This window comes from Dermacentor variabilis, chromosome 7 (assembly GCF_050947875.1).
Source record: "Dermacentor variabilis isolate Ectoservices chromosome 7, ASM5094787v1, whole genome shotgun sequence".
In the NCBI taxonomy this organism is placed as follows: domain Eukaryota; kingdom Metazoa; phylum Arthropoda; class Arachnida; order Ixodida; family Ixodidae; genus Dermacentor; species Dermacentor variabilis.
Genome location: NC_134574.1, coordinates 88,119,923 through 88,143,226, shown reverse-complemented (window position 1 = coordinate 88,143,226; position 23,304 = coordinate 88,119,923). Strand labels below are relative to the sequence as shown.

General features: G+C 43.6%; 1 protein-coding gene across 1 annotated transcript in view; it reads left to right on the top strand.

Moving 5' to 3' along the window:
* Nucleotides 1-18,936, top strand: part of LOC142587615 (kanadaptin) — a 35,550-nt gene extending 16,614 nt beyond the window's left edge. The window contains exons 7-15 of the mRNA XM_075698757.1: nucleotides 1,034-1,176; nucleotides 4,763-4,923; nucleotides 5,331-5,403; nucleotides 8,725-8,914; nucleotides 11,878-11,968; nucleotides 12,987-13,302; nucleotides 16,512-16,585; nucleotides 18,412-18,484; nucleotides 18,765-18,936. Of these exons, the coding sequence (XP_075554872.1) occupies nucleotides 1,034-1,176; nucleotides 4,763-4,923; nucleotides 5,331-5,403; nucleotides 8,725-8,914; nucleotides 11,878-11,968; nucleotides 12,987-13,302; nucleotides 16,512-16,585; nucleotides 18,412-18,484; nucleotides 18,765-18,814 (1,171 nt within the window). The 3' untranslated portion in view covers nucleotides 18,815-18,936. The remainder of the gene's footprint in view (nucleotides 1-1,033; nucleotides 1,177-4,762; nucleotides 4,924-5,330; nucleotides 5,404-8,724; nucleotides 8,915-11,877; nucleotides 11,969-12,986; nucleotides 13,303-16,511; nucleotides 16,586-18,411; nucleotides 18,485-18,764) is intronic.
* Nucleotides 18,937-23,304: the final 4,368 nt, after the last annotated feature.

Genomic DNA, 23,304 nt, shown 5'->3' with positions numbered 1-23,304 from the left:
TGCGTTGGTGCTGTGGTCAGAACTGTTGCACGCTACTGTACATGGCTCATACTCCGCTCTACTGCTTTTATTGCTGGAATTTGCTCCTTGGCACCACACATGATAACAAAAGAATGATGGAAAACTAAATAGAATGTTAGAAAATATGGGCCCAGAGCACAAGAGTGGACGGGGACTTCTTGGAGCACTTGTGCATATTTTTCAGCGAAGATGAAACTTCATAGAAATAGAGCATGTTTCGGAAAGAAATTGCTGAATAAGTTACTGAGTTGTGGGTTCATCGAGGCACCATAGAAAATTTTCAAAATGCTGTCAGAGCCTTTGAAATGGTCCTTCAAGCAATGGAGTAAATTTCAAAATTTTCCCTGATTTCACTTAATACTTTTGCTTGAAACTTTGCACATGTACGATTACATACACTAGAGACCTGCCTTTAATGTTCAAAAATGTCAGTTCAGAGCCAAGACAGCGCAAAACAATGGGGCACGCAATGAGACAAATGAGAAAGCGCTGAGCTGCAACTAACATTCATTGCATGCTACATACACAATGTAAGTACACTGGAAGGAGAAAAACTAAAGAGGAAGGGAATATGGTCATGGTGATCACATATGATTTCATACAAAGTGCCACTTCGATTGGTGTACTATATTATATATAGTGCTACTGCTTCAATTAAACAAAAAGGATAATTGAAGGCATGTTTACACCTGATGTTTTTTTTTTCTATTTTGTAGGCCTTGTAGATTTTGTTTCACTGGAATTTGGGTTGTAATTTCACAATGTTGCACAAGCCTGCAAGGAGCATTTATTTTAATTTTTTAAACCAGCCTTATGTGTCTTTTCTGTCTACCTTGCCCAGCCTTGCTAATGGGAGTTGAGGGTTCCTGAAGCTGCCTTCTGTAATGCTTTTGTTTTGTTTCGCAACTATGCAATTTTTTTTGCAGCTTCTGCAGCATTTTTGTTATGGAAAACAATGAAAGTAAACCAATTAATTACGTGCCAGTAGCTTGACTCAATGTCATCTCCACAGGCTGCCCATTGATGCAGCAAACGGAGCCCCTGTCATTGCCGAAGCATCAGTGAAAGGCAAGAAGAAGGAGGCAGTCATTGCATGCGCGCTCGAGGCATGTCGCATTCTGGACCAGCATGGAGAGCTCCGGAAAGCCTGCCACGGTAAGTGTTCTGGCATGCCGTGCTTTGTTTGTACCGTAGTGTTCTTGCCGCAAAACTTGTGGCTGGGAAATCCGTTTCTAGTGTCTACAGGAATGGCAAGTGTGCGCACTTCAGCCAGCATGGGAATGACGGGTAGGGTACGTGGGTAAGGTACGTGAGCTTCATCCTTCTGGCTTTGAACGACATTGTAACGTGCAGGTTGATAATTCTCAGCAAAATATATTGCAACGTAAATGCAACAATGCCTAGTGATTTGTATGCGCATATGTCCTTGTGTTTTGAAAAGATAGGATATTATGCATGCGCACATGTCCTTGTATTTTGAAAAGATAAGATATGCTTGGAAATTTAGAAAGGTGCAGTGTAATAAAGGGACAGCAATGTCTGAAGCAACATGCAGGAGGATTAGGCAAGTCCATGCACTACTGATCATTCTATGGTGGCTGAGTGATTGCAACACCAGGTTTGCTCTTGTTAGCCTTAGCCGTTTTGTGGCTGGCACAAATCCAATTCAACCTTGGAAGTTATGTCAATGCAGCAAGTTATAGCAAGTTTTGTCACTCCACTGTATGAACTGGGAAGGGGGTGCCTTTGCACTGTAAGACGACAATTTGTCTAGCATGCCTCACTGATTTGTTTAATAGCTGCACCTCAAAGTAGAGTGACACATGTTATTTTTTTCAGAAAGCTGTCGTTACGCCTTATGGGACAAATCTGTATGGATCAGCGATCTTGGTGCACATTCTCTGGATAAATATCTTGAAAGTGGTGGTAGCCTGAGCACCTCTGCTAAGTAGATATGGCCTGAAGCATTGACTGGATTCAATTTTTCAGTGCCAAGGTGTCCCCTAAAGCTACCAATTATATAAAGTTTGTTAGTGAATTTAGTTAATTGAAGATTCAATCAGTGATTGTTGCACAGTTTCTGGTGCTCACTGGCATAAATATTGGTTGTGTTGCAAAAAAACAAAAACAAACAAACCTTGCCTTCACTGCACTGTTACAGAGTTACAGTGGAACATCCACTACTAGCATCAAGTCAATAACCAAGCATACACTTAATGACCTATAACACGAATTTAAAATCTGTCTGCTTGTATCACTTTGTATGTATGTGTTGTGTGTGTTTTGTTCTTTGGACCTGTGCGCTTACCGTAAATGTGCAAACAAGCATTCAAAAAGTGGCACTTTTGCCTCCTTACAGGGTATGAAGTGATATGGCAGTTTTAATTTACTTTGGGCTGTGATATTTTGCACTCTAGAAGCTGCACCTTTGTGGCTGCCTTTGCTCTTGAGTGGGTAAGTTATGTTGTTACACTGAATGTTTCTACGCTAAAACAAATGCTGCACAAGGTCAAAGTGCACTGGTGCAGGTGCTTTAATTATTGGTGCATACAGGGCGTCCTATTCACAGCTTTGTGCAATGGATTGCACAGCACTCATATTATCTGTAGATCCTTATGATATAGTACTCCAATTCCAAAGGTAACGTGTGAGCATATGTATTAGTCCCTCAAATAAGACTATTAATGGATCATGAAACGATTTTGATGATTTTGTAAAAATGTACCGAGTCGTTAGGGTAGGTCCTTCTGATAATTAAGTGACACATTTAAGATCCGCGTAAAGTGTGCAATTTAGTGTTAGGTTTTAAAGGTGTGCATCGCTACTAATCACAGTGGCACCACTTCCCTGAGTTTTCAGCTGCACTGCTGCAATCTATGTAGTTGGCATACGTGACATCAGTTGGGCAAGCTATCTGATTGGCTACCCAGGTTGCATCATTGATAGTTTTCCTAACTTTATGGTGAACAAATGTTGTAATATTGGCTGTTTTGTTTCTATAGAATAAAGTAACAGAAAGGGATTACATAGCGACAATTCATCACTATGCACAAGCACTTTCGGCACACAGCAAGCAACGTCTGCGTGTGTTACATCATGTTCCATGTTGAGGTTCCTTTCATGAGGACCATGAATTGGCCTTCTTGCGATGTGGGCTGCAAACGTAGCGATTGGTGACATGTCAAGCTGCGGCATGTCCAGCTTCGACAGGTAACAGACGAGCGGAGGGGCTTAAGTGCATCTAGCTGTTGGTATCGCATCGGCGCCAGGATCTGCACATTTGTGGCCGTCACTTCATGCCGGAGGATTACTACCACAGTAGAGAGTTTTATTGTGTCCAGTATTCTGGTAAACACAGGTGGACTGGGCATTTTGCTGGATGGGCGGGTGCACAAACGGGAACGGCCTGCACGGTGCAGCCACGTGGTGGCAGAGAGCGCAGTGAGACAAATACAGAGCTAATATAGCAGTAACCAAGGGTATCATGTTTCTGCTGGTGTAAATTCTCGTCATCAGCATAACTGTGAATGCGTCTTTTTAAATGTTTAAAATGTTTTACACTTGGTTACGGCAACATTAACTCTGTGTTTGGCTGATTAAACTCGGCCACCAGGTGGCTGCACCGTGCAGGTAGCTGATGTTTGTGCTAAAGCCCATTCATCACAGTGGTAGTAGAACGGAGGTGCTTTAGTTTATGCCTCCGCCCATCTGTCAAAACGCCCAGCTCGCCTGCGTTTAACGGACTACTGGGCACGCTCGGTGCTGTAGCAGAACGCTCGCAATGCATGCCGCTTAGATAGCTCTCGCTGGGGATTGATGGCCAGGCAGCTAGCGGAGAGGTTGTTGAGGCTCCAAGGCAAACGGAGGTAGACAACATGACGTCACATCATGATGCAGAGCCAGTGAAGGTGGAGCTTAGGCCTGGTCATTTGGCGAACGAGTTGAGGTGAGAAAGCATGGCTAGGGAGGAGGGTAACTCGTAATCGTCCATAGCTCTCTTAACATGAGATGCTTCACTTAAATTGTGGTGTGAATGTTTTACTGTAGCTGTACCCAAAGCGCCTACAAAATTTGTCTATGCCATTTCAGGGATCCTTGAATTTCTTTAACACACAATTGAGCTACCCTGATGATAGTAATGAGCACAATAGAGATGTATAATTAATTACATACAATGCATGTATTTCTCCTTCTATCATCTGACGGTGTTTGCATGGGGCAACTGCTGATATGAATGGTTTCAGACCACATGGTATGCACAGCCTAAAGTAAGGTAAGAAAATACTATAGAGGAATGAATCAGTGAAAAAAGCTTGGGCAGAAAGCATCGGGGAATGATTATTACAGTAAAGCAACATCTTTGTGTTATAAACTTGCAGAGGTGTCCAGTTGTGTGTCACATGATCTTGTGTGCGATGACAGGATGATGGCAATGGCATAAGGATGATGGAATGATGACGATAGAGATGACAGCTTGACAATGAACCTGTAAGTTATTCTAGATTCCAGAAATCGCTTGGTCTGGATTCATCAGGCAGTCTCCCATGTTGGGGAAGTAGGCAAAGAAAGTGATTGTTTTAATAAAATTTACTTAATATAGAGGATGGTATGATGGTGGACATAGCCGATGCACTGACTGTGTGACAAATAGATGACTGTTTGTGTTTTGATTGGTTTATTCTGACCAGTGTTTTCTTTCATTCACCTGTTTATGCTTGCACATTCCTTCCATTTGTTGCAGAGGCCCGTAAGCGGAAAGAGAAAAACTGGGAAGAGAATGACTTTTACGACAGTGATGAGGACACCTTCCTGGACCGGACGGGCACCATTGAGAAGAAGCGCGAGATGCGGAAGAAGATGGCGCGCAAAGAGGCTACAGAGGTCGACACATATGACACCCTGGTGAGATAAGTTTCACATGAGGTGTACCATCTGGTTTGTGGTGACAGTGTTTTGGGAAACAGGTGTGTTTTTATTTTCACTTATCAAGATTGGCGAGACTCATTGGGTGGAGACGTAGAGCAGAGAACTGAGCAGTTAAATGTTGCCACACACAGTAGCTTCACTTTTTTTGTCAATGATTGCTTTGGCAGAATTGCCATTATCATGTCATCGTTCTTATACAAAACAGACTTGCTTGTCTCATGACCAGAATCCCATCTACAAGGCCAGAATTTTTGTGTGCATACATTGGGATTTCCAATCTCCACATTCTGTCTTCTCTCTCCCAACATGCACAACTCCCTCTCTTGGTGTGTGAGCTTCGACCTGTCATGATTTGCTGAGCACTCGTTCACATCTGCTTGCAGGTGGAGAAGTTGCGGATCATTGAGGAGCAGATTGGACAAGTCCAGGCCAAGCTGGAGGAGAGCAAGAGGGCATGTGAGTAGCACCTTGCTAAACAGCTGGCAAGTGAGTTTTCAGTCCTGCTTGGTTATTTAAGCATGCACAACACAGTAACAATGCTTAATGGGGACTGAAATGTGATCCATGCTGTCATAGATTTTGGAGCCATGAATGAAGCTTCAAAATAATCAGGTTATTGTTCTTATCGTCACTTCTGTTGGGGAGGCGATTCTTCGTTTCCAAGTGCCTTTTGGTTGCTAAAGGGGTTTTCATCAACCCAGCTTTGAAGCATAACTTTCTGTTGTTGAATCGTCTAACCACCATCCTGAGCAGCAAAGCTCTCCATCCAATATTGTAGTTGTGTGATGCAGTAATGGAGAAAATGAGAAGCTTACAGTGTTACAGTGAACATGTATAATTACTCAAACTAGACTCATAGTGTTGGCTTTCCACAGCTGTTTCTAGGTGTCTTGTTGGGGGTTGGCAAGCCAGGTGTTTTGCGAGTGTGAACAGGTTTGTTGATACATACTTCGCAAGTTTGGTGTTTCTGTGAGCATTTTTGACCGAACTAGACGTACCAAAGGAGCTTTGCTGTGGCAGTTCATCAGAGTAGATATGCTCGTCATGGATTTGGTTACACTCTCTTCACCATAACCAAAGTATTTCTGTCGGGGGAAAAAAGAAAGATATGTTCCCTATACAGTCGGAACCTCTTATAACGATACCGCTTTTTCCTTCACCGTCAACTTTTGTATGTTTCTTATGGTGCAATCATAGTTTCACACAATAATTACTAGAGGGAACTCTGGCGCTAGTGTCTATGGGAGCTGCAATGGGAATTATGGGAAGTACATGGATTTGTTTAAACTTCGTCCTTCCGACTTCAAACGGCATTGGGACTTTGTAAGCCCGTCATTTTTCACAAGGTAATGGGTAGTAAATAATTAAATAAACATTATTAAAATTGTACGACTCTAGGATTCGAACGCAGAGCCTCTAGCACATATGCTCAATATTGAAACCATTAGGCCACAGACGCATGCTTTGACAAGCGACATAGAACACCTGGCAGATGATTCAGTCCCTCTGGGGCTTCGTTTTTGTGAGGAAACTTCTACTGCACTACGTGGAAAAGGATGTCAACTACCTTCCCGTAAAGCAAGCAAGCCAAGCCATGCATAGGCTCTGGCATGGAGCTCTATTATCGGTAACTTTCGGTGATATTATTCGGCACTGAACAGATTGGCGTCTTTGAGCAACAGCGTTCTTGCAGTGCTAAGCATGTCACTTGGTGCTAGAAACGCTGTTGCCCGTCTGGGTGGAAGTTGTCCGTAGACGCCCATGTGTCTGGTGCTGAGATGTGTAACCTTGTGAAAGTGACCATATCACCAACAGACGCCTGTACCATTGACAGACCAAGAATACCAAGAATACGGGCATTTTCCGGCAAATGTCCAGATCCTCATGTGATGCATGCTGCGTGGTACCGAAGTGTGCTTGATTCAGGGAACGCATTCTGTTTAATGGACAATTGCTTCCGGTGACACAGTATGGTCTTGGTTCTGAATCGTGGCCGCTGGCGTGGCAGCCCGCGCAGCGGCCACCATCTCAAGCGCTATAAAAGAAATCCACGTCGGTGGTATATGGACGTCACTTAAGCTGGGCTTTGTTTTCATCGCACACCTAGCCACAGTGTGTGCACGCACTTTGCATGGTCCGCAAATCGTCATCAGTACAAGTTGATGGCAGTGCGGCTGTGCCATTTGAAACGGACAATTGGCGAATAAGCTGGTGGCCACGACATGTTTCTGGTGCCAGCGATTGCCTCCAGCGCTTTGCCGATTTTGTAAACAAAAATGGTAGTGGCCCTGCAAGCGCAGTGTGGTGGTATTTTACACAATTTAAGCAGCAGGAAAGGTGTTCGAGCACTTTTTTGGCCCGACGAAAACCGACACCGACGAAAAGCTATTTACAAGTATATTTACAAGGCAATACGCCGCAGTTGGCCAAGAGGCAACAGCCCGCGTTAACTTCCAATCGTCGTCGTCGTCTTACTGCTCGGCTCTTCGTCATTGGAAATACTATCCCGTAGCAATATGGAGACTAACATTCTGCCAAATTTTGTTAATGCGGGATTGTAGTTTAGTGGTTGAGAGATACGAAATGCATTGACTACTATGGGTGTTGGCCGGGAATATGAAATTATATTTTTTTTGTGGTTACAATTTTAATGTCTTGGGCTTTCATTATCATGGGGTTCAGCTATGTTTATTACGTGATGATATTGATGAAAAACATTTTAGATCTACCTCGTTACATGCGATAGTTCACTGTATACCTACATTTGTTATATCAGAGTTTGACTGTATATTGTAGCACTGACCTGACTAGTTCGCTACTGCCCGTGTTAGCCAAATGAAGTATTTCTGAGTTGCATAAGACAGTGAATAGTGCAACAGTCATTTGGAATGATGAGCATGCATGTTGGGATGAGAAACTTACGTCTGCTGAGAATAATCAAAGCTGTGCCAATTGAGCTTTGGCTGCCCATTTGTCAATATCTACACCATGGACTCTCCCACGGTGTCCATCTCTGGCGAGCCCACCTGGGTAGTCCTGTGCACTGCATGCTCCTCTCCCGTTGTGTTTGGGAGAGGAGCACTTGAGTGTAAGGGTAAAAGCAGTGTTTTGTGGAGAGCAGCAGCAATTATCCTGCTCTCCCGAGTCTGCCAAGTGACCTTGAGAAAGCACTGCCGAGGATGAGTCCTTGAAGTACTGTGTATATCTGGTTGAGCATGGCCTATTCGTGGCCATTGTCGGCCCCAGTCTCTCATCTAATCCTTACATGCTCTAGGTATTGGTACAGAATATACGAGAACATCACTTATGCATTGTTACCAGAGTCTAGTGGAACACTGACGGGTAGCTTGGTGGTACCGCAGCTGTGGAACCACGCTTCTGGGAATGACTTTGCAGCTTGAATCCCTTGCTCCAGTTATGTTAAAGCTTGAATAGAAGAGAGTAATGGCCATTTACCAAGTTTTCGGTGCATGCTATAGTAACTTGGGTGGTAAAAATGATTCCAATGCCCTCTTCTGTGCCATCACACGTCTTCCAGGTGTACATTTGATATGAAAAATGTCGTAATTCATAAGGCACAGCTGCAGCTTGTTGTGGGCCCCAAACTTAATGTTCCAGCCAGGGTTTTATGCCAGTGCCATAGGCACTTGCGAATGTGAAAATGCACATGCACATTGTAGTTGTGTCTACTCATTACTGGTTCAGTTTACCATAAGTTTAGTAAAGGAAAAGAAACATTGCCTGATAATAGGTATCATCCTTGTGATGGCTGTGCAGCTGAGCGGGCTGAGAATGAAGCCGACGACTCGCTTGAGGCATTCATGAGTGCACTCAAGTCTCGCTCGCTGGAGGACAAGACACAAAGGTCGAGGTGGCGACAGGAATTGGCTGGCCTGCTGCAAGAGCGGCTCAGGCTCACACGTCTGGCCAACATTGCGAAGCCCGCCCACTTGCCACCGCTTACTGGGTGAGTCGACCAGCAGCAGCAAAAAGAAAATGTAATTATGTGCACTGAGACAACACACACTGGTTGAAGTACTTGATGTGTGCATTGCTGCCCGTGTTCCTTTTGTAAGGCTACTTTAATGCTTGTTTTGTGATTAAGGAATCTTCTTGCGAAGTTGTGTATTGGGACACAAGCTACCACCAGGAAAACCTGGCTGGAATGAGCGACTCTCTATACTACAGGTTATACACAAAAATGCTTTGCTTGCTATGTTGACCATCCCGTGGCTTTTTAATTGTATTGGTTTACAAATCATATTGTTTATGCGGGCTGCACTTCATGCTACTTTCAGCAAAGCATAAGTAGAAAACTTTCATGAACTGCATGAAAATGTATGCTTTACACTAAGGGTGCTCTTTTGAATAGCACTTGGAACTTCTGGTAACGTTACATCAAAATAATGGCTGTTAAAGGTACAGTTGGGAGCAAGAATCTAAAGACCGTGGCACCAACATAAAACGTGAATGTCTTTTAGCACAGCCAAGCAACGTCACCATCTTCATCTTCAGCCTATTTTTATGTCCACTGCAGGACAAAGGCGATCTCCGCTAACCCCCGTCTTGTGCTGGCTGATTCCAAGTTATTCCTGCAGATTTTCTAACTTCATCCCATCACCTAATTCTCTGCCGTCCTCGACTGCACTTCCTGTCTCTGGGCGCTCATTCTGTAACTCGGATGGTCCACCAGTTATCTACCTTATGCATTGCATGGCCTGCCCAGCTCCGTATTTTTCTCTTGATGTCAACTGGAATATCGGCTATCCCCGTTTGCTCTTTGATCCACACCGATCTCTTCCTGTCCTTTAATGTTACGCCTAGCATTTCTCTTTTCATTGCTTGTTGAGCAGTCTTTACCTTGTTCTCAAGCTGTTTTGATAGCCCTCAAGTTTCTGCCCTATATGTTAGCATGGGTAAAACGCAGTCATTTTATACACTTTTCTTTTTAAGAATGGCAGTAAGCTGCTGGTCACGATTTGGTAATGCCTGCCATATGTGTCATGAAATGTGGAATTGCGTTAATGTGTGATGTCATTCAAACAGGCACACATTGACTCTAACCCTTGTTTTCAGCTTTTATGCCTTTGTTGCGGCATCTCTGGTTTCTGGACTTACTCTTGACTGTACATATTCTTATGTATCTATACTGGCTATTCTTTGCACTGGTGTTTGACTCTAAGAAAGTGGTGACCACTATGTAACTCAGGAAGTTATAGTTTCCCGGATGTTGGCCATGCTTGGTGTGGATTTGTTAGAGTGACAGAAGGCTCGTACACCTCCTTGAAATCCCTTGAATTTTGAAAAAGGAAATTCAAGGGCCCTTAAAACTCCTTGAAAGTGCATGTGTTCCTTGGATTCCTTTTAAAAACTGGGGTTGGGGGCAACTTTGGAACACACAATGTAACAAACTCCGCATAGGGTTTATGTCATGGACATTGTCTATCAGAAAATAATCATATGCATATTTCCCTGTCAGAGCGTCACTAAACAATTGCAGTGCGACGAGTGTACAGCCATCAACGACAGGCTTGTTTAAATCACTGTTGCCATTGTGGAGCTAGACAAACCCAGACCAAGTCTCCAAGCCGTGCCACCATTTTGTTGTTTTGCTAGTTCGTTCACATCGCAGCCTTCATGGTGTCATCTATGAGTCCTAGGCTCTAGAAATGCCTCGTGGAAAGTAAGTTTCTGTCATTTGGCTTTGACATACCGAGTATCTTTGGCTGCAGTCAGACACTACTGCCCATCATACCAGATGGTGACTGACACCATTACAGTGGGAAAGTGAACTTAGAAAAGCGACCTGGAGAGTTTGAAGCATGTGCGCAACTCAGCAGCTGCTTAGCTGAAAGAAATTGCAGCGAAGAAAAACGAGATGTCACTATTTTTTTAGGTATGTGTACGAATAAACTTTGTTTCCCCTCCTTGAAATTTGGCCTTTGGCATCCTTGAATTCGTTGAATTGTCCTTGAATTTTGAGTCATATGTTGTGCACGAACCCTGGTGACAACCACCTTCGATGAGCATACACCTATGTTCATAAAGTTGCATGCAGAAGCGAGTGGTGGCGGCAGTGAATGGCAAAAGTAGCCTAAATATTAAGAACACAGGGTAAAATGTCCGGGAACATGATTCCAATGTTGTGGCTTTCATGCATCGACTTTCATCTATTTTGAATCAACTGGACCCACATTGTGAATGCGCAGGACATGAGGGCTCTTGACTAATGCATTCCCCCATGCCGCATTTTCTTTAAGCAGAGCTTTTAGTGAACCCTTCCAGACTTTGCTGACCGTGCTGCTGCTGTCTTGCCAAATAGCTCAACACAGAACAGCAGACATATAATGATTCAGCATGTACACATAGCCATTTGTACCACCGCTACAAATGTGCTTGTCACTGGCTCTGTTCGGTAATGAATTATGCAACAAAGGAACAAATGCTGCCTGGATATCCTCACTGCAACAAACACGCGCCCTCAAGTGCATCACTGCTTTATTAAAAATTAAACTGATTTCTTTGGCTCCTTCTCCAGTTTTAAAGTGAACGCATTTTTTGGGGGCTCTTTCACCTGTTTTTGTGGTTGAACTTTCTCCGCTGAGTGCACATGCTCTCGCATATTTGAGTTGCGAAGCGAGTTCGTCACCGAATGCCAACTGGCCCTTTTAAGACGAACGTGCTGTTATGTGAGAGCTTTCCGTTGCCTGAAGGTTTAATTGCTGTGGTCGGCGGTGGCGTTGTGTCGCATTGTTTTTCGTCGCATGGGGCCGGTGTTTGCAGGGTGCATTTTTCGCTGTGGTCTCTTGCATGTCTCTCTCTGTGCCATTTCCTCTTGCTGTCTCACTGCAGCTTTGCTTAGGCTGACTCTCACTGTGATTTCTTTTTTTCTTGGCTGGAAGCTCACTTTTATCTTGCACTCACTTGCAGTGCTTTGCTAAATCCGCAAGCTAAAGGCGAGGCACAAGGATCGAAGAAAGTCCTCCCAATGACGGGATCCCTGAAGAACAGGAAGAAACTGGTGAGAGAGATTGCACACTTTGGGAGGCGGAAGGGAAGCAAATGATTGGATCTTACACGTGGTTTTATGCATGGAATTGTTACCAGAAGGTTTAAATCTGTTAAGGTACGACAGTGCAGGTTGTTGTGCAAGAAAATAGGTACTTTACAAATTCCTTGACGCGTAACTATCGGGGGAACCACTGTCTCCCATGCAAAGTCATTTGGAAAGGAGGTTGCAGCGATTGACCATCGTTGGTTGACTTGGCTGAAGAGGAGGTGTTTAAAGTGATACAGCTACCACTAGCATCGTTTTCTCGACCAGGGGCCTGGAATAACCGTAGTTATCCTGTATTGTCTGGTTTCCATGTGTGCTTCGAAAATTTCAAGTATAAAATTTAGATATAGAGCACAGATTAAGTAGCAAGGACAACCTAATTTGTATTCAAAGTTTCAAGAACTGTTCATGCAACCCATACTGTTACCACATGATTCTAAAACTCTTAATAACTATTCCTTCTTTCAAAGCCGCATATCGACGTCATTGCCAACTGTATTGGTCTCATTGACAGTTTTCCTACACACAGTGTCATGGTGGAGTTTGAACTGCTATAGGCAGCCATTTACTGGGGGGAGCTGTGGAAAGTCCAGACATGTGAAGTCGTTTTTCCACAGAAAGCATCAGCAGTTGACTCAAGAGGACACGTAACATAGCATTTGATCCAAGTGTCTGTGCAACATTGGCATGCATTGACAAATCTTGCTTTTTAACACGTTATAGATGTATTCTGAGGTAATGATCTTCTATTCATAACTCCAAAACATTTATCTCGAAGGTTAAGGTGAATTCGGACAGTCTCATTGGTTGCATGCAAGTTATGACAGCTGTGCTATTTCTGTCTGCACTGACTGAGAACCTGCTTATATGTACTACTATAAGATTGTTATTAGTAGGCTGTACTTTGCGTGATCTTTGTATTGCACTAACCTACGACATTGTTGTGTGCTTTGATCGATGTGCCGTGTGAATCACATTTCAGGTCATGCCAGAGCCCGAGAGAAGGGTGGTCGCATGCTCGTCTAGTCAAGATGGAGAGGAAGAAGACGAAGAGGAGGACGACAATGAACAAGGAGGAGAAAACAGGGCCGAAGCTGTCAGCAAAGCCAGTAATAGTGCCAAGGCCGATGATGAAACCAGCCGCAGCATGGACATAGTCATGGACGAAACACCAGACAGCGGAACACCCTCAAGTCAAACGACAGAAGAGCAAGGAAAGACGGATGGAGCAAAATATGAGGACAAGTCCACATCTCAAGCCAAGACTGAGGAGGCAGAAAAGAAGCCAGTCATCATTGGTAAGCATAATTTTGATCTCATTGTGTGCAGCAGTGATGGTGTATTATTTCTAATGGTGTGTAAATAACGTCATGGGACCTGCTACAGTGCAAAAATTAATGAAACTAGGTGCAGTCGAACCTCAATATAATGGACACGGATATAAAGTAAATATGAAATGTTTTGCTGATATGAGCCTGTAACGAATATGTTGCATGTGAGTTCATTTAATAATGTTTGATTGTGACTAGAACATCTGTTAACATTGCCTTCTGAAACTGTTAGGCCTAGTGTAGTCGGTAGCGGTGCTGCAGCCTAGAGTGGATGCAGAAGTGCTAACTTTGTTCGCCTTTAACTGCTGCATGTGCATTGTGACAAATCCACCTCGGAAACATTTTGAAAAAAATCTGCAAAGCTTGTCGGTTATATTTTTTCATCACATTTGTGTGGTGTAGTGTCCCAATATGAAAAAAAAAAAAAAGAAGAACAAGTCTTTATAGTTTTCTTCTTATATTTACCCAGAACGTTGAACAAAAAATTTGTTCGGAAGTGGGTGCAGATGTGTTTCCGGGTGTGATGACAGGAATATAAATCACAAAATAATGCGTTTGGGCACCTAAACTTACCTGAAAGCACTAAATTGAGTTGACAAGTGTGGGTCATTTGTGCCAAACTAAGTGGAATATATATATATATCTATATATATATATATATATATTATGGCCTGAATGAGTAGGATTTATCCTGGCGGTATCATTGGTACAGACAGACAGGATGTGGAAGCGAAAGTTTGTATCAACTGTAAAGGGACATGGGGTTCCTCGAAAAGAAAGCAACACCATTGAAAATTTGTTCCGAGGCAGCATTCTGCAATTGGGTAGTTGGTTATATGTTTGAGATAGGAACAGCGCTAAGGGCAAAGACAAAGTGAAGACATATATATTAAAAAGACTATTCACTGCTTTGTTATATACCTTTTAAGTGTCATTATTATGTTATAAATTTCTTAGTCCCTATAAGTGAGAAGAAAGGGGGTTAACCGAGGGGCCCAATTTTTATTACTCATATCATAAGAAGCCAACAAACACTGACACCAAGGACAACATAGGGGAAATTACTTGTGCTTAATACATGAAATAAAGAAACAATAAATTAATGGAAATTAAAGTGGATGAAAAAACAACTTGCCGCAGGTGGGAACCGAACCCACAACCTTCGGTTCGGTTCCCACTTGCGGCAAGTTGTTTTTTCATCCACTTTAATTTCCATTAATTTATTGTTTCTTTATTTCATTTATTAAGCACAACTAATTTCCCCTATGTTGTCCTTGGTGTCAGTGTTTGTTGGCTTCTTATGATATTAGTCCCTATAAGGTCACCCATGAGCATGTAGGTGCCACTTCCATTACGATCATCATCATCATTATCATCATCGCTTCACACGAAGCCACACACCCACTGTAGCTGGGATCACCCACTCAGTGGGACACACAATAAATAAATAAAATCAGAGGAACAGTTATCTTACATAATTTGGCCCCTGGTTGAAGGTTTGAATGGGGCACCAATGCCTGTTAAGGGAAGTTGCTGTACCACTAACAGGGAGCTTTCATTTACACACCTAGAGTTTTAGGGTGGTGTCGGCCTTTGAAAGGGTACACGCCAACATGCCACTGCGTGCTATACGTTGGCAAAACTTTCCGCCAAATATAGCGATTTTGGAAACTCAAGATGGCGGTTCATGTCCCAGACATACCACGATACTCACGATCATTAGCCCTGTGCAAGTAATCACGTAATCTCTGCACCCAGTGGCCAAAAGCTATAGCATATGCAGGCTGTCAAGAGTGGTGCCCTTGTTTCAAAATGTCATACTACGGAAAATTGTGCCCAGCCTGTGCCAAAGAAGCACAAGAGCTGCCTTGCTAGTGAAACTGAAACCAGAACCTAGTGCGCGCAATCATCACCATTAGCATTATGGAGGTGAACTGAGAGGCCGTAGCCACTGTAGGCACCATACAGCTACAGATATAGGCGATTCCATCGGTCCTCCGTTCGCCGTTTTCGCTGTTTTGTTGCATTTATCTCTGGCAAAGGTTCAGTGTTTTGTCACTGTGTAATTCTGTATTCCTCATACGGTTATGGTGCAGAGCTCACTCAAGAAAGTTGTCGGATCGAAAAGAAGCTTCGGACAAGCATCGGTTGAACATTGTTTGGCATACCGTAGTTGTTCACGGTGCCCTTTTAAAGATACCTTGCAATATGCATACTCAAATGCTGGCTAGCAGGAAAATAAACAACAACAAAAAACAAAACGAAGACGGAGTTTGGCAACTGCTGACTAATAATTTGCTATCGGTGGGAACCTTCCTTGCAAACCTGCTTGATCGGAAAATCACATCCTGTGTTTGTAATCTAAAGAACTTTCACACGACCCAACAATCAGTTATGAATTTTGCAAGCCAGAAGTAAAGAAACCTATGGATATATCTTCATTGTAACTTGAATTCAGTTGTACACGTCCTATAGGGCATGATCTTCCTTACATGTCCTTGATGCATTTTTTTTCTTTTGCTCGCTCGCGGCTCAAAACACCTGGTGGAAGTCGAAATGGTAGAAGTGGCTTTATACTGTGATGTATGCTCAGAGAAAGGCATTCCGTTAAACATTAATAAGGCTAGCCTGGTAATTTTTATCCCAAATGCCAAATTGATGCGCACAAGGCTGACATTGTATTTGAGTACTATTTCAGTTAATATCAAGACCATATAGTGTATCGATGTATGTTCGACCCTGCGTCAAAAGTGCTCATTGCTGCAACTGAAGGTCAAATGACTGTTCCACCACTGTGCATAGTTAAACAGACCTATAGGGCATTCTTTATTAACGAACAAAAACGGGGCTTAATGCACTTCATGTTCTTGACGAGACATGATGCTACCAAGTGCGTGCCAACATGCCGCAGAACTTGTTTTCTATATTTCATGCGACATAGTAATTTAACGAAATAAATGTGACGTGTTCAAATAAAATAAAAAGGCAACATATATGTTGACAGCACAAGCAGGTTCCTTGTGCGCATTGCAATGCTATAATGAAAGAAATTTAATTATTTGCATACAATTATGGGCACGTACTCTAGCCATATTGAAAATCAAAATGGCAGACTGCCAAGTTTGTTTTCAAAAGCATTGTGGGCTTAAGTGGCATGACAGAAAATTGCTTTCTAGGTCCGGAGAGGCCCCCCATGGTGCTGGAGTTTGTCAAGAAGGCACCCAAGATTATTCGGACAACTGAGAAGAAGGTAAGTTTGTTGCTAAATTTTCCAGCTGTGCAATGTCTTCGTTTCGGCCGTGCTTTTCTCCAAAAATCACGAGCCATTCCACTCTGTGAAGGTGGTTGACCAGCGAAGCTGTTTAGCACACAACACGGAGGTGACACGTAATTTTAAACAAAGGCACGAACTCATTTATTGTCTTGATGGGCTGTCATTATTTTACTCGAAACTGCAATCAGTCTTTGATAACGTCAAATTGATGCACATACGCCGCTGGGCGGTCGGTTGGGCTGGATCGGTGTGGCATCGCCAGGGATATGTCTGCAACACGGAATGCGTAAACCATTGCCCTTTCAGTACAGACACATCCACATTGAAATCACTGATGACAACAACAGGGGTAGTGTCATTGGAGCTAATTCACGCAAAATGTGTAGCCATGAACCTTATGGGACTATGAGTCATTGATGTTGACAGTTTTCTACATGCTGTTCTACATGTTGTGTGATTAGAAAGAATTTAAGCACTGTTCGCTTCACTTTGCCGAGTGCTCGTAGCCTCTGCCTTACGGGGGTATGAGCCATTGATGGTGATAGTTTTTTGTTCACGGAGGTCAAAAATGCATGGAACCCTAGCCATATGCAGCTTCGCTGTAAGAATTACTAGCTGAGTCTCCTACAAGTGTGTTGGTTCAGCCTGAATGGGAATGATGGGTAGTACATGGATTTGCCGAAGATTTGTCCTTCTGGCTTCAAATAGTACTGCGAATTTGAAAATAAATTATCGTAGGAAACTCCGTGGTTTTGGAAACTCCTTGTTGTTGAAATTGACAACCCTTTTGTTGTTGGTATTTGTGGCGATGCTTAGTAAAAGGTAAAAGCAAATTGCTGGATCAGTGTAGGCTGTTCGGTCACTCTGGTAGCAGCCGTGCAGCATATTTTTTTTTTTTATGCCAGGAGATGACCTGCCCGTAAGCACTGGTTTGCACTGCTTCATCTTCACGTATCGTCTCGCTCGTGGTGGAAACGCAAATCGGTGCTTCACTTTTATGCTGCCAGGAGCCATGCCACGTTATGAGTATTGTTACGGGGAAATTATGTTCATGAGCACAGCCCTGCAGCCAATGTCGAAGTCAGCACGAGTACAGTGCCAGCCAAAACCGTTGTCGTCATCTTTGTCAGCGTGCAAAGCACCCGTCACAATGTGTTCAGTTCTCTGACAGTATTGGTTGGAGTGCCAGTGGCTCTCTGCTGTTGTAGTATAACCAAACTGTTTGCCTTTAGCAAGACAGTTAAGTGTCCTTTGTTGACAGTATTAACTATCCTTTCAGTTTGATGTGTAGCGCTGCACTTAAGCTATCAGCAGTGCATATTGCCATGCCTTATTACTGTGATCTTTCTGCCAGCGCATTGTATTAGCTGCAACCGGAGCTTACCAATTACACCAGTTGCAACGCTCCCCACAGACCCGACACTTGAGCATCCACACACACTTGGCGAAAAGCACAGGGCTGTGTTGTTATTTGTGGCGCCTACGTACGAAAAAAACTATAAAGCTCCACTTCTCCATCACTGCTACAAGAAAAAAAAAAAGTTTGTGCAACAAACATTTTTCACTAAAGTCTTTTTAAATCCGGATTTGCCATATTTTTAGCATGTTTACCGGACACTGGGCGACATCTAAGCAAAACTTCATTTTTCCGCTCAGTTGGTGGTGCACCACTTAATGAAGCCCCACAGATTGACTTGCGAAGCATGCCGAGAGTTTTGGAACTGGTGTGATTGAAGAACTCTGGCGACAGCATTGTTGAATCACTGTTGTGTGGTGAACGGAGCGGTTTGCTGTCCTTGCAGAACAAGGAGAGCCAGAAGAAGAAACACCCATTTGAGAGTTCGGATGACTATGTTGGGTGGCTTCCTCCAGAAGGTGAGCTAGCTTGCACTGCTCGCCTTGGTTGCAAGAATTTTAGAACTGTCAGGGTAGCCTCAGAGACGGAGAGACAGACAAAAGTGACACTTCATATAGTAGACTCACTTTTTGCCTTGTGGCAAGGGTGAAGCCGAGGAGGTGGCCTGATGATGAGATCACTTTTTTTTTACCACTGTTCCGTCTTTTCAGTTGCTTTACCCACTTACAGATTGGCAAGGTTAAACTTCATATATATTATTTTTGACGTTTAATTCATCACGCAATTCTCCTTGTGCAGGCCAGTCTGGAGATGGCAAGACACACCTCAATGCCAAGTATGGGTACTAAGCAGCACCAGCTCGGAGAGGCATGATGGCTACATCGTCGTGCACGCACGTTCATTTCACATCACCTTTCACAAAGACGCCTGTGTAAATAGCAGTCGAAAGGAATAAAGACGCTCTTGTTGATTGAAGGTTTCTTATTTTTCTAAACATCCCACAGAAGAAGCAGTGGGCACAGGGTGTAATTGCATCATTAATCTTGGCTGTACAGTGTTATTTACATGGGGAGGACAGACGACAGAACATAACTACAAGGAGAATTGCTCTTGTCAATCAAAGCAGCCAGTATTTGCAGCACATCTGAGAATAACAATCGAAGTAAGAAGTCAGTCACCAGGCGATAGTTCATACAACAGGTCTTGACTATCGGAGTTATGCTGCCTGGGTAGCATGCATAAGAACATCAACGTGCAAGCTGTGGTCCAAGTACATTGTGTTTATAAGTCAGTGTTCCTGAGAATGTTACCCAAGTTGTGTACAACTCACACAATCAAGACTAACTGGTAGGTTACACTGAACGAAGGCCAGGGGATGGTTGTGCGCTTTGGTGTCTGTATTAATGTGCTGAAAGTTTTCTTTTCCTCACAAACACACAGTTCTTCACAAGACTTCTTTGGAGCCAAATGGAGGGCGCATCTGTACACAGAGGCTCCATAAACAAATAATGCATTCACTTAATGCTTCATCTGAACCAGAATATTGTAGCAATTCCATTTGATTCCTTTTCACCCGTGTCACTGGTTCGATCAACGGCCAGCCAAACACGGTCATCACAGCTGGGCAGTTATGAGTGGCTAACAGGAATGGAAGTTCAGTGAAAGGAATTGTTGCAATACTGAATCTCTGGGTCCACATTTTCAATCACTTGTGGCAGCATTGGCTGAACCAGTCGAAGCAGATGCAAGAAAAGCAACTTGCCAGCCAGCAACCTGTACCTAGTAACTGCATTGATAAGACAGGAAAGCAGTAATACTGCAACGTCCAGGCATGTTCTTTGCTACATTCACACAGTGCACTAAATCCCATATGAACATATTACCAAAAGTGATTGATCAAGAATGCAGAAGTTACTCTCACTCCTGTAGGTTAACCAAATGCTGTGCACATGCTCTGCACAAAGCCTGCACAGGTTAAACGAATGGTCGCATGCAGTCGTGCCACACTGCACTGGGTAAAATGAGTGGCAACAGGCAGGTACTGCCATATTGAATCGGTGAAACAAACAGTGAGGAACAACACCCCAAAAACCAGGTTGGAAAATGAAAGGAAAATTGAGTGGGCCTTAAAGCTGTGCAGTGGTTACAAGTATTTGAGAAGCTGAACATGCTAGAGCTATGTGGCATCTGTCCAGCTGCAAACGCAGTAGTGTATTCCATAGAAAAGATTTTAAAAAGCCGGACCCAGCTCCAAAGCTCGTATGAATGACTGCCTTCTGCTTACTGAATTAACCAGTCTAGTCACTTACACATTGCACATGGCAAGTCATCACCACTTTTCCTTTAGGTGCCACCAAACAGCTTTAACCAACACTAAACCACATGCTGACAAGAGACATGATGGCAAGTTGATGCCCAAAAAGCAACATATGCGCTACAAGCAAAATGAAGGCCGACCACAAATACTTGTGCAAATTATCTGGTAAGGAAATGTTGCACAAAATGTAAGCAGCAAGAAATATTCAGAAGAATAATGTCCCAAACATTGCCAGCACAAGTGGGTGACCGCTTTTAATATGCAAGAAAATATCATTAAGAAATGGCACCAAAGGGCATGTAAGAAACCTTCATGGCACTGCAAGGTTTAGGGCGGTGAAAATTTTATGCAGGATGCTGTTTGGCTTCACAATTATCACTGGCCTGTGTCCTCTGCAGGACAAAGCATTTCCCCGCCCTGTTATCCTTTGTCCTCATTACTCCTACAGGCATTGGCTGGCAGGACATGCTGTATTTCCATGCTGGCATCGAGGTTTCACCAGTTACGCTTGTTGTTTCGCTCAGACGCAAGCAACACCAGCCGACGCTGGTGTAAATGTGTGAAGGACTTTCTTCTGCATCTTGACACCGAAGTGAGGCGTGCTCTTGGTCTTTGGCCATTTGCTTGCATTCCACACCAGTGCACGCTTTGCCTTCAGTACCGCTGGATGTGCGTGCTCACTACTCCGGTGGAGTGTTTGTAATGTCTCAAATCTTGCCACCTGGCTGCCCCATACGTGAAAGCTCGCGCGCATTGTCTCCGCTTAGCCAACGCATTTCCTCAATCACATCGGCACCCATGCCACTCAGTCCAGGTGCCCCTATGCTCCTATACAAGTTTCCACCGTTCCTCCTCTCGGTATATCCCTCGCCAAGGAATTGCTCAATATCCTCATAACGCAGAATACGGGCTATGTCCCTTAGAATGCTACCGCGTTACATGTAACCAACCACATATTCGCCGGGTCACATAGATTACTTCTTGATAACAGAGTGAGAGGAATACAGCAATAAGGATCAAGAGGAGGAAGGAAAGACACTGGCACAGCGAAGTGTTTTCACAGCACCTACTCTTATTGGTGGCTCTTCCGAGTTGAGCTGGCTACTGCTGTCCAATGCTTTGCATTTTAGCTAGAGAGTGCTATCGATGATGGAGAGAGCCCAATAAAAATGTAGAAACGCCACAATCTTCTGATTTAGTGAAGTGATTCAAATCCTTAAATGAGCAACCACTAAAGCATAACTGCGGCATCGCCTCACACCGTGCTAGTAAACAGCCCCAAGAGCAAGTGCAGAGGTATCGTATGGTGGCTTGAAAGACAATATGAAAGCAATGCACCCAGATAGCGTATCTTTTAATGTTTAACCCACACCCCCAATTATAACACCTCAACTGCTCAAATATTTGAAAAACAGTCTCCATTCACGGATGCACGACTCGTTCATGCCATATCCTTGGCCAGCAGCTCTGTTCCCCACCTCTTATGCGACATCGATAATTTGTGCACCTCTCTTTAAATCACTTCACATATTGCCATTAAACAGTGTGCACATGTACAAGGTCACGTAAGTCATTGATCAAGTGTTAGCCAAGAATGAAGCATTTCCATTAATCATATTTACATTACCTACACGGAATATGAGAGCGTACACTAATAATCACTTTAACCTGTGCGCTTGTAAAAAATGATTATGAAGAGAGATTACTTGAACTTAATGGGGCCCTAATTTGGAATTCTATTCCGAATAATATTAAAGCTAATCACTTTTTACCAGCACTAAAGCAGTCTTTATTGAATTGCGTGAATAGCTATTGTGAGTTACGAGCTGCTTCTGTATCTTTTTTTTTGCTATATTTATAAAATTTGTGTGCACCGTATGTTATCTTGCTGCAAATGAAGAATGAGTGAGCCGCCACTAGCCACGATGGTTAAGGGTCCAACAATGTTTTGTGTACATGGAGTAAACCTTTTGGCAGAAATAAAGAAATGAATGAATCTGCAGATTCTACTGCATGGTAAGGGCTGCCGTCAAGCGCAGCCGATTGTGATGCGAGTTCTGGTTTGGCGACAGCGCTGCGCACACTCTTTTCTAACTACTAACATAGCTAAACAACAAAATGGCGACCTAGAAAGAAGAGACCAGGCAACCACGAATGAGGAAAGGAGAGAGGTTTGAAAAGCGGCGGTCGAGGTAGGGTGGGTCTTCCTCGGAGATAACGAAACTTTGGATGGCGGTGAACTTTGCTTCGAGGTGTGGCTTAATGGCAGTGCAGCATGCACTGCTGTGAAGCCACACCTAAAGGCATAATTCGTATACAAGTCTCACACCGCCCTTACTGCTATATTTAAAAATGTTTGGTGCTGGTTACCCGTGCAAATGCACGGTAGTACGAAAATAACTAATTTCTCTCCAGCCACTAGCCGACACCTGAGGCCACGTCTCAGTTGCACGCTCCTGGGTACACTTTCACACAGTGGAGCAGTGCTCTGCAACGCAAGAACTGGACGTGAAGAATGGGATGGAGGATAGACGAGAAGTGAACACAGTCGTTAACCTACCCGTATTGTGTGCCCTACATCCCATTCTTCTATGTCCGGTTCTCATTGTCTCACTCTGTCCGTTTCTTAGTGTGCCTGCAAATGACAAAAAAAAAAAAAAAAAAAAAAGAGCCCCTTGGACTCTCTTAATCTTCTCGCATAACGCACAGTGAGGGCCTTGCGCATGGCAGCTCTGACGCCACGAGGCGGCATATGAGGATTTATTGGCCACTTGCGTACTTTCACTTTTACGTCAGACTGCATCCAATGCGACACCTCGTAGAAGAGGTGGGCGATCATATTAGCTGATCAGATTCGCCGATCAGCGTGCGCTGAAAGCAATACCTCCACGACTACTCAAGCCAGAGTACGGTTGCTCCATGCTGCAACCTCTGAGTCACTTGGAGTGCGTTACATTAGTATTCAGCAGTTGACAATGTTGTGCCAAGCAAAATAACTCCTTCATCAAACAGAGCCAAGGC